The 13,961-nt window shown below is 42.6% G+C and overlaps 1 protein-coding gene across 3 annotated transcripts in view; it reads left to right on the forward strand.

The window, feature by feature from the left end:
• palm2akap2 (PALM2 and AKAP2 fusion) overlaps positions 1–13,961 on the forward strand; it is a 104,854-nt gene that overhangs the window by 64,804 nt on the left and 26,089 nt on the right. For all 3 annotated transcript variants that reach the window (XM_032538968.1, XM_032538969.1, XM_032538970.1), the window contains 2 exons: positions 1–545; positions 7,474–7,559. The exon at positions 1–545 is cut by the window's left edge and continues 289 nt beyond it. In XM_032538968.1, the coding sequence (XP_032394859.1) occupies positions 1–545; positions 7,474–7,559 (631 nt within the window). The remainder of the gene's footprint in view (positions 546–7,473; positions 7,560–13,961) is intronic.

A 13,961-nucleotide genomic window follows, 5' to 3' on the forward strand; every position in this document is an offset into this window, starting at 1 on the left:
GGCTGCCCCGCAGGCTTATGTTTCCCCAGCAGATGTTGACGATCTGTCTCCACCCTCCTGCGCCCCGCCATCCGTTCCTTCAAGCCCGCCAGCCCAGGTCACCCTCCAGAGGGAGACCCGGCTTGGTATGATCCCCCCCTCCGCTCCAATCACAACCCAACCCGGCTCCTCGGCCCACCCGGGCGCCGAGCTCACCTCTCGACCCGAGGCCAGCGCTGAGCACCCGATCACCATGGTGTTCCTCGGCTACCAGGACGTTGAGGACACGAGCGAGAGCAGGCGGCTGCTAGGTTTCGACGGCGCCGTGAAGGCCGAGGTGGTTCTGATCGACGAAGACGACGAGAAGTCGCTGAGGGAGAAGACGGTCACTGACATGTCCATCATCGATGGCACGGCGGCCGACCTCGTGTCGGGGCGGCCGGCCACGTCCGAGGCCGTCAGCACGGAACTGTCATCTGACGGCCGTGAGCCCGACAGCACCTCCTCGCCCCCAGCCAATCCCGACGCCACCGTGCCCCCCCCACCCGGCCTCACTCCCGCCACAGGTACAGACAAGAGGAAACGCTGCGAGTGCTGCATCCTCATGTGACTGAATCTTCCCCCTCTTCCACCCTTTTATTATCACCCACAACATCCCTCTCTTCTCTCCTGTCTCTGGATGGTTACTAACAGAAGCCCCGCCCTACTCCTCCTCCTCCTCCTTCTCCTCCTCCTCTGGACACTGATCGGCTGGCACACATATGCACGCACACACACACACACTCTTGTCTGACCTTTGACATTTGACTCAGTTACGTTATTACCTCCACATCTCTGCTCTTTCGTTGCCCTCTCTATCAACATGGAGGCTCTGCCTTCGCACCTCCTGTCTCCTCAGACACACTCTCATTCATACATTCAAATTAAGCCAGAATGAAGCTGGTGTCACGCTGCTATATTAATGGTAAAAACAGACATGAAGAGGGTGAACATTGTTGTTGTAGTTGGCAACCAGCTCAAACCAGGTAATATAAAACTTCTTTCAGTGGCCAATAAGACTTTACGGACAATCAGTCACAATGCCATGCTGTCTAGCCACACAGTATATCTGGACCATCTACCAGATCATCACCCTTTAATAAGCCAGTTTATATGACATTCAAAAAGACAGTCTCAGTCATTTTTTAAATCTCTCTATTCTGTCACCTCGCACTTGTTGTTCTCTAACCCCCCTGCTTGAAAGCTTCTCTCCTGTTGTCTCCAAACACACACAGACACGCATAAACAACCGCACACCCAACCTACGAACTCAAACAAGCCCTCTCCCCCTTCCTTGTACCGACTCTCTCTGACCAGGGTGGAGAGGAGGGTACTCATTGCCTTGGTTTCTTTATGTGCCTCTTCATTCTTTCACATTGATAGTCCTAACAAAAAAAAATAGACACAATTAGAAGTTTCTATTAGGCTTTTGTTTCAGTTTGCCGTTGTTATCTGAACTTTTTTCTTCTTTTGTTTTGAACTTTGAATGGCCATGGAATTGTGGGACGACGGTTTCCGTGGGAAACTGAGGTTTTTGACACCATAGTTAGTAGTAACAGGACTCTCTGTTTCTCCTTATCTCTCTCTTTCTCTCTCGTTTTGTCCATTAACTCCAGCTATTCCACTGCTGAGGCCATTTCCTCCTATTGTGGTACTTCCTAACTCAGCAGCCAATAAGAGGCAGTGGGACACCTTCTGGCAGCCAATAGGATCTTTAGAGCCAACTTTTCCATTGTGTCTTTAGGCTATAGAGCACAGGAAGCTAACACCAGCTTAATGAATACACGCTGGCAGCAAAGGAACATGTATTTCCACCTATGGAAACAAACATATACTACCACTAACAGCAGGGCACACCTTTTTGAATAATGAACATTAACAAGCACTATCATATTACAGAATTATGACAGTTGGGCTCAAATGAGCTTATAAAGAAAGATTATGTGCAATTCATGTTCATCTTTTTGTCCACTAAATTCCCCTCAGCGCTGCCGAATGCCACCAGAGATCCATTATACTCTTTACAATTCTAAGAGACTGAAAACACTGCCAGCTCACGCTGTAGTCACCAGCCAGGCCCTCGTTTACAAGGGTGCTGCAAATAATGTGGCCTGGGTGTCATTATAACATCATATATATTACACTGGAGGGCTTTTACTTGACAGGTTTTTCAGAAAAAGCCCTCAAAAGCAGTTATCATCCTCATTCTGCTGAATGATGATGGATGCTCTGGAAAGATTTTTGCTTCATTTCAAGTGTCTTTGATGTTACGTGGAATAGAAAGATTGGTGGTGCTTAATAGGCATCTTATGAATAGATTTTTGGAGAGTTAGTGACTAAACTTTGCCATTGTACGCTGCAGAGACATACCGGTTGTTAGAGTAAGATCAATGAAGTTACCGTATATGGGCCAGATGTGGGATTGGGGAAGACGTTGGCACATTTACAAAGAGGTTAGAGAGGCTCCTCAGATCCAAATAATACAGTTTGGTGTTCTTTATGTGGCTCAGGTTTTGTGTGATGTGGCCATGATTTCACTGGCTCAAAACCGAACCTGGCTCTTAATATATTGTATTCACATCAACAACAAAAATGCATCATGGAAAAAATTCAAACGAAAAAAGTGACAGTGACCGGAAGAGCCTCAACAACCTTTTTCCAGTGTGCAGTACCTCAGCCATGCGTTTGATTTCTTTTCTGGTCCTGGCAATAGAGTAGAGAACATAACATATTTCTATGCACTGTGTACTAACTTTGATAATACCCATAAAAATAATGAAAGATAGAAACAGTCTTTGTTGGCAACAAGTAACATATTTCCAGCATTGACAGGTCTCTGGATAAATCCATTCTCTCCTTACATGGCTCTGTGCAAAGCTACACAATTCCACCTCTAAGCTGTCCTGTCGGTACAGACCTGTATGTCAGCCTTCAAACACAACATGCTTTAGTGTGATTGGCCACTGCTGCTGTCAGTCAGTCCAGCTGGCTGTGTGATTGGCCACCACCAGGCCCGCCCGGGGTCTAGTTTCCTGTGTAGATAAAGAATGTAAATATGCTCTATATTCTATTTAGTGATGATTTTATTTTCCACATCTATATAGAGATCTAGAGATAATTCTGATTATTCTGGGTACTAGACATTGTTCCGATGTCCTTTGTTGCCCTATGACGACTGTATCAGTTTACAAATGCAAGCTTTGTATATTTTCATTCTCTTACCTTCACTGCTTTGCTGTGTGTAGTCTCACAATTAACCCCACACATCATCTCTTCTGACCACCACCACCTTCTCTCAACTCTTAGCGGCTGCTGTCCTTCTCCAGATGTGTTACGGTTGGCCGCCAAGGCATCTGAGGATCTTAAAACATTATGCAGAGGCAGGATCTTAACATTACCATTGGATTTGCATGGGACTTGCATTGACTTCATTTGCTTAAGATAGGTAATTCAAAATGTGTTTTAGTCAAAGCTAGCAATGGTTGAATTTCATCAGCGAAATAACAATTTTACCAACAAAAAAAAAAATCATTATACTTTTCACCATGTCTACTCTCTTGGTTTTAAATTTCGCACAACAGATCTCATGGGGAGGGCGGAAGCAATATCAAGATGGTCCTTCAGAGCAGTTTGTCGTAGTTATTTTCCCTCATTAGGTTTATTTGCAGACTGCAAGGCCTGTGTATGCTGGGGACGATTATTAAGGTCCTGTTCGGTGTCCCAGATCTGCCAAAACATATTAATTGCATGACTGTTTAGTTTCAAAGATTGAGGAGGCTAGGCAGAGAAGTGTATCCTCAAAAGTGTAGTGTTAGTTTCTCCATGGTGTAAAACGAAACAAAGAAGCACTTAACTGTTTTTACCTACAAACCGAAATACAATCACAATCTGAAAACTAACAAACAAGAAGAAGAAGACGAAGAAAAGAGTATGGCTGAGTTCAAGTTAATGGAGCCTGACCAATCCAGTTAGCCTGTGTGGATTTGTGTGTGCGTGTTTTTGATGTAATGCAAGGAGCTGTGCGTGAACAACAGACTTGTCGAGTTTACCAGCCCCACTGCCACGGCTGCAGTACTCCTCTGACTCTGTAGGGGTCTCTCTTTTTTCTTGTCTGCTTGCCCTCATGGTTGTATGGACTGTTAAAACAAAAAGGAGCCATTTTCTATTGTTCACACTTCTCTCTCTCTCTCTCTCTTTTGCTCTCTCTCTCTCTCTATGGGTATGACAACTCACTCTGTCACATTCTCATTCTCTCTCTTCCTCTCTATCTCTCTCTCTCTCTGATGTCTGTATCCTCTCTCTTCGGTCAATAAAGCTGAGTTTCTCCAGTGCCCTCCTGCCGTCTCTTGCTTGTTGTTCTTTCCATCTGTCTCTAACATTCACTTTGTCATTGGCTGCTGACAAACAGATCACAAGCTATCCTTACTGCACCCCCCTATCTGTTATAATACCCACTGCCACTAACAAACACACACATGCACACACATATTTCACACTTAAATGAAAGCAATATTTTGTCCAGAGGGTTTTCAAAGGTCACATAGGATAAAAATGCAGTCAGTTTATCAATCATTCAGATATGAAATATCAGCTCATACAACTTTCTGTTTATGCCCAATATAATAAATACAACTTTTAAGTCTCATTTATTTAAGCTCAGTCAAGCCAACAAACAAACTAGAGCAAGACTAAAGCACCAGTCATGGCAAGTTGGAAGAACACAACTACTGCTTTGATTTACTGAGTAAGACCTTCTTTATTCTGAGTACCTCAGACTATTTACTAGATTGAAATAGCGCATAATGCAATAAATGCTTGACAAAAAAAGCAAAATAAAACGCCAATGGAATATAGAAAATGTCCATGAATGTACATGAATGTGAAAAAGTGGCCTAATAGTACAACACTGAGGGGCAAGGCTCTGTAGCCGCACACTGACTGCTTAAAGCCTGAAACTGTTTATGTTGGTAGGTTAACTCTTAAAACAGCTCAATTGCAACATGGTATCGGTCTGTTTAAACTAGAAATAATAATAATGAAAAAGAATGGCTATATAATTCCTGGAATGTAGTGCAACGTTTCAAAATAAGCTCTCTCTTTCAGTATGACTGCAACCACTGCTCATGAAAAATGGCTCTAATATTACTGCAGCATTCCTGCAGGGACTCATACTGCGTCTGTGGCCTTTACACACTGCAAAAAATACAGAATGGGTTGGAGCCTAGGAGGGTAAAAACTTGTAAGTGTTTAAGAAGATAGGTAGCTAAACAGTTAGATAAATAGATAGCGGATCAGTCTGGATGCCCCAATGCCCTAGTTTGCAGGAGCCCTGAGGCATCCTCCTGGTGTTAATAGTAGGTACTGCAAGAAATCATCTCAGCGCATACTCAATCATCTAACCTTAATAATAACACTGATAACTCCACAGCACTGAACAGAGAGGACAACAAAAAAAGCAATATGCCCACCACACTTAACATGTACTGTTTGAGACTCCCACTCATTAAAAAACACGCTGCATGAACACAGAGTCCTGTTCATGGACACTGTCAAGGATAACACTATTAGCGTTATGTACTGTACGTACAATGCACTATGGACATATTGTGAGGACATGAACATCTTCTGAAACCACACACATAGAGAGCAGTTGTGCAATGACCTTCCGTTGATAATGTGCGTTTATCTCACACATACGATCTGGAGAAGGCAGAAACAAACATGACGCCCTCTTCCCCAGAGGACATAATACCAGGTGATAAATGATTGTGTTCCATACGTCACAATGAAAAACAGAACTGACACACATGCACACACTCTTCCTGCACAGAGGATGTGATTTCCGTGAAAATGAGCACTAATCGATTTATCTTAAGACAATGACAGCCTGCTGTCTTTCACCAAAAACATGACTGCAGAAAACTGTTATACAGTCACGCATACAAACACACACTCACACACACATGACAGGATGATAATCGACACAACAGTGGAAAATTTGTATCACTGTAAGCGTGCATTGTAACGTGATTTGGAGTGCTCTAGGCCGCATGCACAGTAACTCACAGCACTGATTTAGCTGTGATTGGTAACATTGATTTGTGGTTTACTCCTGTAACTCTAGCTCTACAAACAACTCTAGAACTCTACAACAATAGTTTCAAGCAAAAATAATGAGGTACAACATGAAGGTGCAACAGACATGCCAGCTGAATTGTTAGATGTACAGTGAACCTGAACTACAGCACACACTGGGTCTCATTTTCCTGGGATCCAGGGAGTAATTACCATTGCTGATACTACTAATACTGCTGCTATACTACAACTAATACTACCATTGCCACTCCTGTCGCTTCTATTCCTATTCCTAGAACTATTCAGAATTAATTAAAGTGATAACATGTATAAAATACTACTTAAAAATTGTCAAATGTCAGTGTTATATTATGGTATACACATAATTATTTGATTATTATTTATTCAATTCAATTTTATCTATAATCACAACAACAGTTATCTCATTGCGCTTTTCACTCTGTGATGTTATTTACAGATACCCAACAAGTTATTACTTATTACTCATGCTTTAATATTTAAGCAACATTTTAATGTTGGGTAGTTTCATCTGTACTCTATAAAATTATATGTTTTGTATATTAAATATTAATCTACAAAGTAACCGGTTGCTATAGCTGTCAGACACATAATGAAGTAAAAAGTACGGTATTTGCCTCTGAAATGTAGTACAGATGAAGTGTAAAGCAGCGTAAAATGTAAATACTGAAGCAAAGTAAATGGACCTTAAAATACTGTACATGTAAGTGCAGTATTATATGAGTACATGTACTGAGTTACTTTCTATCAATGGCCATTACTACCACAGCTGCCGCTACACTGTGACAGCTGTCCAGCACAGTAGTAGTAGCAGTGGTGATGGTAGTAGCTGAAGTATTAAGTATAAGTATTCATGCTGATATGTTGTCCTCTAACAGCAGTGTTATGACTTCAGTCCCAGTGAGTGTGGGTATCAGGAGGTTGAGGTTGATAAGTGATGATATATGGAACCATATGAACATGACTCCTCGAGGTAGAACTGGGTCACTCAGGCGGAAAAGAACAGAGTCAAGATAAAAGTACAGGCAGACTGTGCAGTGAAACACTCTCTGGGAAACTAAGGATTTATTACATCTGTCAAGCAAGCACAGTTGCTCTGGTCACATAAAAAAATCTCCCAATTATAATAATTGACTTGAATAAGGGATGTTAGCAGTTCACTGAGTTACAATCCACCACAAAAGCCTGTTATGCACATCTCTATTAATATAATCACATGTACAGGTCAGCTGCATGTTGCATGCCAAAAAGGTCACCCACCGGTACAAAAGATTGTGAAAGAAGATGATAATCCAAGATATCAATGGTAACAATAACTTTTCTTTTTTTTTTTAATCATAGGCTACGGCGAAACACCAGCAATTACCATGACAACGGCAAATGGTTTTCAAGCTTCAATGCCGACCAGGCATCCTCACACTGCCATGGTGAGTAGTCTGTGTCCGTTTGAGTGGGTTTTTGTGTAATGGTAGCCTGGAAATCCAGACCCAAATCCGAAAGATTAAGGGTCTGGCATTGAGTAATGGAAGTGGCCCATCACGAGGAGCGGCACCAAGCGTGCATTTTGGAAATCTCACTGCCCGCAACTGGATAAGACTACAACCAATCACAACAACACATGGGGTGATGTATCCAAAGCCCCGTACGCTCAGCTACCAGCGGAGCTAACTGGTAGATTAAACTAATTAAAATTAAATCAAAATTAAATTATGTCAGATACACCGATGTGATTGGTGCAGCTCGGCTACGAGGGTATAGTTAATGAGCAGCATTACTCGATGCCGGAGTGACTCGCTGAGAAAAATTCAAATTGTGCTCTGCCCATGTTGTACTCACAGTTTTTGTCAGAAAGCTTGGTTTGACATCAAAAGAGTTAGGGGCCACACCAGTTCATTATCTTCCAGGTAAGCTTTCAGGATGCTGTTATGCAGTTAGGAGACTGGGATTACAGGCTTCCAAGCAACAATTTCTGTTTGTCTAGTTTATGAGTTTGTGTCAGACTGGTCTGTTTTTTATTAAATACTTCAATAGGAAAAGCAGAGGTAAAAAAGATGATACACAGATTATACTAAGAACAAGACAACCATAGTGCTAAGATTTTTTTATACTTTTTATTTAACCTTTATTTATCCAGTTAGGTCGATGGAGAACAAATTCTCATTTGCAACGACGACAGATTCACACAGTTCACACCTGGAAGCTGCCCAGTCCTAAGCTTGCTTTTTTAACCTTTAGGCCACCACTGCCCAATGTGGGCAGGTACCATCTGAGTTCTTCTCAACTGGAAACATCTGTGCCATTCAAGTCTTGCCATAGTGCACTGTTAGACTAGATGAAATTCAGGCTAATAATTTAAAAAAATATGTACATGTAGCTTTAGGGAAAGTGTGCACATCAGGAAATTAAATGCCCACATAATTCCTAGAATTCCTGAAATAAGAGAGCATGGTGCTCCATAGTGTCAGATAGCTTAGTGCCCCTTAGCAACATCGCCACTAATCAAAATCAATTAAGTATTTGGAGCAGAGGTTAGTGTTAATGTGTTTGCTTAAAGTGAGACTCATTGGGTTTCGTGGTGAACTTCAGGCACCTGCAGAGTGTACTGTACGTGCTTCCAGACTGTTTGAATTACATCTGCTGGGGGGGGGCCTTCAGTCGCATTCTTACTTTTCTACAGGTGCGTAGTTGTTTAGCAGTCTCCCGCTACAGTGTCTCTATAATATTTTATAGCTACCCATTGTATGCTTATTGCCCTCAGTAAATTTAATTTTCCCTCACACTTGTTACATTGTTATCTTCTTTACCACTATACTATTTCTAAAGGGAACTAGTGAGTCTTTACTTTTACTGTACGCTTATACATTTTAATCTATGGTAACAACTTTAATACGGTATTTATGTTTTATTAAATATTGTGTAGTGTAGGTGTCCTAGACTTTCTCCTTTTCTCAGTTGTGGAAAAAAGAAGTCAGATCGTTTAATTAAGTAACAGTAGCAATGCTAAAAAAAAAAATACTGGAACTGGTATGGAGTTTCAAATACTCCATACCACTTTAAGTTGTATTTAAGTAAAAGTAAGTATCGTGAGCATCATGTACTAAAGTATTTAAAAGTAAACCTTCTTATTATGCAGAATTCTGCCTTGGTTCCTGAGTTTCCTGAGTGTTATTATTATATAAATGTACATCCATGATTATAACTGATGCATCATAGAACATTGCACCATATCTTATTAACGGATGATGTTTTGTAAGTAAAATCTTACTTAAAAGTAGCTATGAAAACAGTCAATGTAATGGGTTAAATGGCACCCTATTTCACTCTTAAAGGGGTAGGCTACTCTAGCCATTTAGTGTCACACTTCCATAAAGCTGGGGGCCTTAAGAAAGACAGATTAAACAATAAAATGGTCAAAATATGTGCAGCTGAGGCAGAGGTATCTTACTTTTAGCCCCATGAGTCACAACCCCAAAACACTGGATCCTACACTTCCCATGATGCAAGTTGAAAGTGTACTGGACTTTATGTGTATATTCGGCCGAGTTGAGTGCCCCTTTAAATATATGACGGAGCAGCTGGAAGTGGCATAAATATAAATCATTTAAATATAATGTACTATTAAATTGCAGGCCTAGCCTACTGTGCAACAGAGTAAATGGAGTAGGGCCTATATGTGGGTTAGCTTACTTAGTTACCGCCACCGCCTGTTCTGGAGTGTTCTGAGTTTGTTGTTCCTCTAAAAATGCCACCTGAGCACATTTGACTAAGGGGAGGTAGAGCTGGAGGTGGGAGACAGAGAGGTGGGGGGGGGAGACGGGGAGGGGGGGCGCTGGCTGGGCTGCAGTCAGATTGTTTTGCAGCTGAATAAATGAATGAAAGGCAGTACTGGTAACCTGATCCATCCGGGCCGGCCTCATTGTGCTTGGCTGGAGCTCGCGCTGCCAGCTCGCTCTCTGATTGTCTCTGGAACGGGACAGAAAACACTCCCGGGACCTCGCGAGCCCTGCATTATTCAACGCGCGTGCCTTAAAAAAGAGAGCGAGAGAGAGAGAAATAGAGAGAGAGGAGTGAAGGGGAGAGAAGAAGAAGAGGATAGGGAGGAGGGACCGCCGGTTGGAAAAGCTGGCGCGTAAAAGGAGCTCAATGTCATCCCAGTGAGAGGCTGCCGTTCCCGTTACAGCTGTTGGGAGCACGCGAGCATCCGGTCCTCTACTTCTCCTCTCCGTTTGTTTCTCTGACGTCCCGCCGGCCGCCGCGTCCACGTCTTTTTTCTCTCTCGAGGTGAACGTTGAAGAAAAACAAGACAAAGAAGAAGAAGTAACGGTCAGCAGGTCGGTTTCGCCTCCACGGTTCAAACCTAATCCCGGTTATTAGCCGTGTCCGTTCCTCGGGGGAGCTCCGGAGGATCAGCGCTTTTGCTACTGTCCTCACGCAGGTAGATTGAGTTAAAACAAAAGTAAAGCTCAAAACATAACACAATTGTATAAGTTTCTGGAGAAAAGAAAACTCAAGTGGAGTGTGTGTGTGTGTGTGTGCGTGTTTGTGTGTGTGTGTGTGCTGCTTTTTCTTTGTGTGTGTGCTAGTTAACAGTGAGCGAGCCTGTAATTACACTGATTGGCTTTAAAGTAGTGAGGACACAGGATACTGCACCCTCTTCTTCTGAAGGAGAGACATCCAGAAGAGGTTAGTGGACCAGACTGCTTGCTGCAGTAGTGTCTATTTCTCTCTCTGTGCCTTTGTGCTCCTCCTCCTCCTCTGCATCACTTTAACCTAGATATAGCAATGACCTTAACCTGGTTTTCATCATCCCCATAATAAAGAACTTGGCAGAGCCCAAACACCACTTGTGACAGTATACTGTTGTTTAACTGGATGATTGCTGATTACTCACATTGGTTTTGTCCGCTTTATTTACCCATCCGTTTGGTATCAGATTGGCTCATTGTGTAGTGTTTATTGAATACACTATTGCTCATGTAAAAAAACATTGATGCAACCCTTAACACATGGCCAAGTCATCATTTCAGCCTCACCCTTATGGAAGGCACTCATTGGTTGCATTTTGAATATTACATAGACATGTTAACATTTTAGAAAGGTGAACTTTAGAGGCAGTCAGGGATGCGCCGGTGTGTGTCACAGGGTAGCAGTCGATCAAACCCAAGAGAGAGCTGCCACATCTTAAGACCTAACCCCCATGAAGCCACACTTCATTGATTTTTACTCCAGATTTGCTTGTGGTGAATTTTCAACCTTTCTCCTTGCGTGTAGCTGTTGCCAAGCAACTTGCAATTCCTTGAGCGCAGATTTCGACGTTGGTCATGTTCAACGAGGGATTGACATTGCCGTGTTGGATGTGATTTGCTGATGGGTGTTTCTTTTTGTCCTCTTGGTGCGGGATCAGAGCATCAGAGACATGTTTCAGTTTAGAAGAAGTGATCGAATCATCCTTTTCTTTGTAGCTCAATTTAAAAACCATTTCCTGATAACTAACCCATCAGTCAAGTGATTAAATCCACTGTGACTACTCGGGGAACAAAATGCATACTTATTGTGCAGAAATAGTACGGTTAAATACAAAACACCCAACCAAATGCTATGGGGGCAGGGCGACCCTGGACAAGGTACCCTGACCCTGTTATCCCATCACTCCCAATCATGCTGATTGATTTTACGTCACTGTAGAGTTACTGAGGCTTTCCTTCAGTGCAGCTGACTAGCACAATATCAAAGGAGTAAATGCAAGCTCCAGAAATCAAGTGTTTCTCTTCGAACCTTCTTACAGTTGCTCTGAGATGTGTTCACGTGACAGCTTTTATTTATTTTTGCACACAGTTTACACAGCAGCGCCCCTACGCCAGGCAAACACATCCACCTGTCGAGAAGAGGCAAAGGCAGCATCAAAACCATAGCTTCAGATCTGTTCATCTTCATCTTTTCAAACAACATGCCCCATTACTGAGAGTTCAATCTGTGTTAAATCACCTCTTCAGGTAGATTTTTGGAGCAATAATAAAATCAGTAAAAAAAAAAAGGCACAAAAAGCTCCATAGTGAAGCCACTGATGAGATTCTGCTCCGATTTGATCAGTAACATTCAAAGTCGAGGTTGTAAACAAAGAAGTGGTGGAGGTGTAAGCCTGTTTTTATTGTCCACACTGTATTTTGAATAGCTCATCATCCTTGTGTGCACGGTTGTGTTTGGTAACCACTCGAAATTACTAGCTGATTCTGGAAATAACGAAGCGAAGCAGCAAACTGCCAGTCCAGAGTGTTTGCCAATACCTCTGCTGAGCCAGGGGACAGAAATATCACAGCCAGCTCTGCATTTGATTATATAGTCAATGACAGGAGGTATCTGCCACACTGACCCCCCCCCCCCCCCCCCCCCCCCCCCCCCCCCCCCCCCCAAACACACACACACACACACAGACAGTCAGTGTGTGTTAGTGTTGCTCAAGGTTTGTCGTGCGTTGTGCAGTGTGTGTGTGTGTCTGGTTGAAGTGCATTTTCCGTCCCCACCTCTCTCAGCAGCAGCGTGGACTGTGGGAACATTGACAGGAACAACAAACTTATCAATGATCTTCTTCCTCCGAACCTCTCCCTCTTCCCATAAAGCGCACACACATAATGTGGTTTATGATGTGAAATCGGTGAGCCAAGAGTACAAAGGAGGTGGAAATGGGAATGAGGTACTGAAGGGGAGACGGGATGAGAGAGATCGACTTGATGACAAGAAACAATGAGTACAAGGAGAGATAAAGGACGGTGCAGGTGTGTGCGTGCGTGTGCGTGTGTATGTGTGTGTGATGGTGGTAGATGGAGTGGGGAATATAAGGCGAGTGAGGAAAATGGGAGAGGGGGAGGTGGAGGAGGGTGCTAGTAGGAAGTCTGTTCAGCCTCACACAGCTCAAAGTGTTGTTGACGTTAACTGTCTCATGGCCTTTCAATGGCCGATCTGTTGATTGGCCTCCACTGGCTATCTTCCAGGAAGAGAACGATACTCCGCCTTGTGTTATTGGATGAAGTCCCAAACATTACAGTCATATCAGCGTTGTTCAGATGCACACTAATGTCATTCATACAATTGATGTTACGTTTGCAAACTTAATGAGGGACTTTTTTTTTATCATACAGTATACTTGTTTTCATTGTGTCAGTTGAGTGTTGCATGAATTGCATTGAAGGCAACTTTATTTACATAATACATTTCACACAGAGTGTAAATTCACTGACAAACCAGCGGTATATGGTGTCACCCTGTGTAATGTGTACAATGCAGATCATTGTCATTAGGTCTGGTAATAAGTGTGATTTAGTGCTGCTAAAACTAGAGCACACATGCGAAATGACGTATTTGTTGGATCTCTATTATCCTTGTGATTATTGTGCAGATAAACCCAATAACCCATGCACCCTTAAAAAAAAAAAAAAGATGGAACAGAGCCAAAGGATCCGGCTCCCTTCATAGAGCCGTAATTCCCACGATTGTGGTTTACCAGTTTATAGATGTAACGAGTGTGTCAGCTGACAATGACTGATAACATGAATAGGAAAGAAAAAAAATGTGGCTTTGGTGTTTGTCATTTAAAATCATATGAGTGCCCCTCAGGCCAGCTATTCAACTCAGCCTTGACAATTATTTTTTCACAGCATTTAAACAAAGCCTCCTCATGTTTGTACATGTCTGAAGTAGCTAGAATTTGAAGTAGTTCTTTGGGCTATGAATAACATTTTGTGGCTATTTTTGATTGGCCCATGGGAATGGATGACAGCTCAAAGTGACATAGTAGTGTGTGTGTGTGTGTGTGTGTGTGTGTGTGTGTGTGT

This window comes from Etheostoma spectabile, chromosome 16, assembly GCF_008692095.1.
Source record: "Etheostoma spectabile isolate EspeVRDwgs_2016 chromosome 16, UIUC_Espe_1.0, whole genome shotgun sequence".
In the NCBI taxonomy this organism is placed as follows: domain Eukaryota; kingdom Metazoa; phylum Chordata; class Actinopteri; order Perciformes; family Percidae; genus Etheostoma; species Etheostoma spectabile.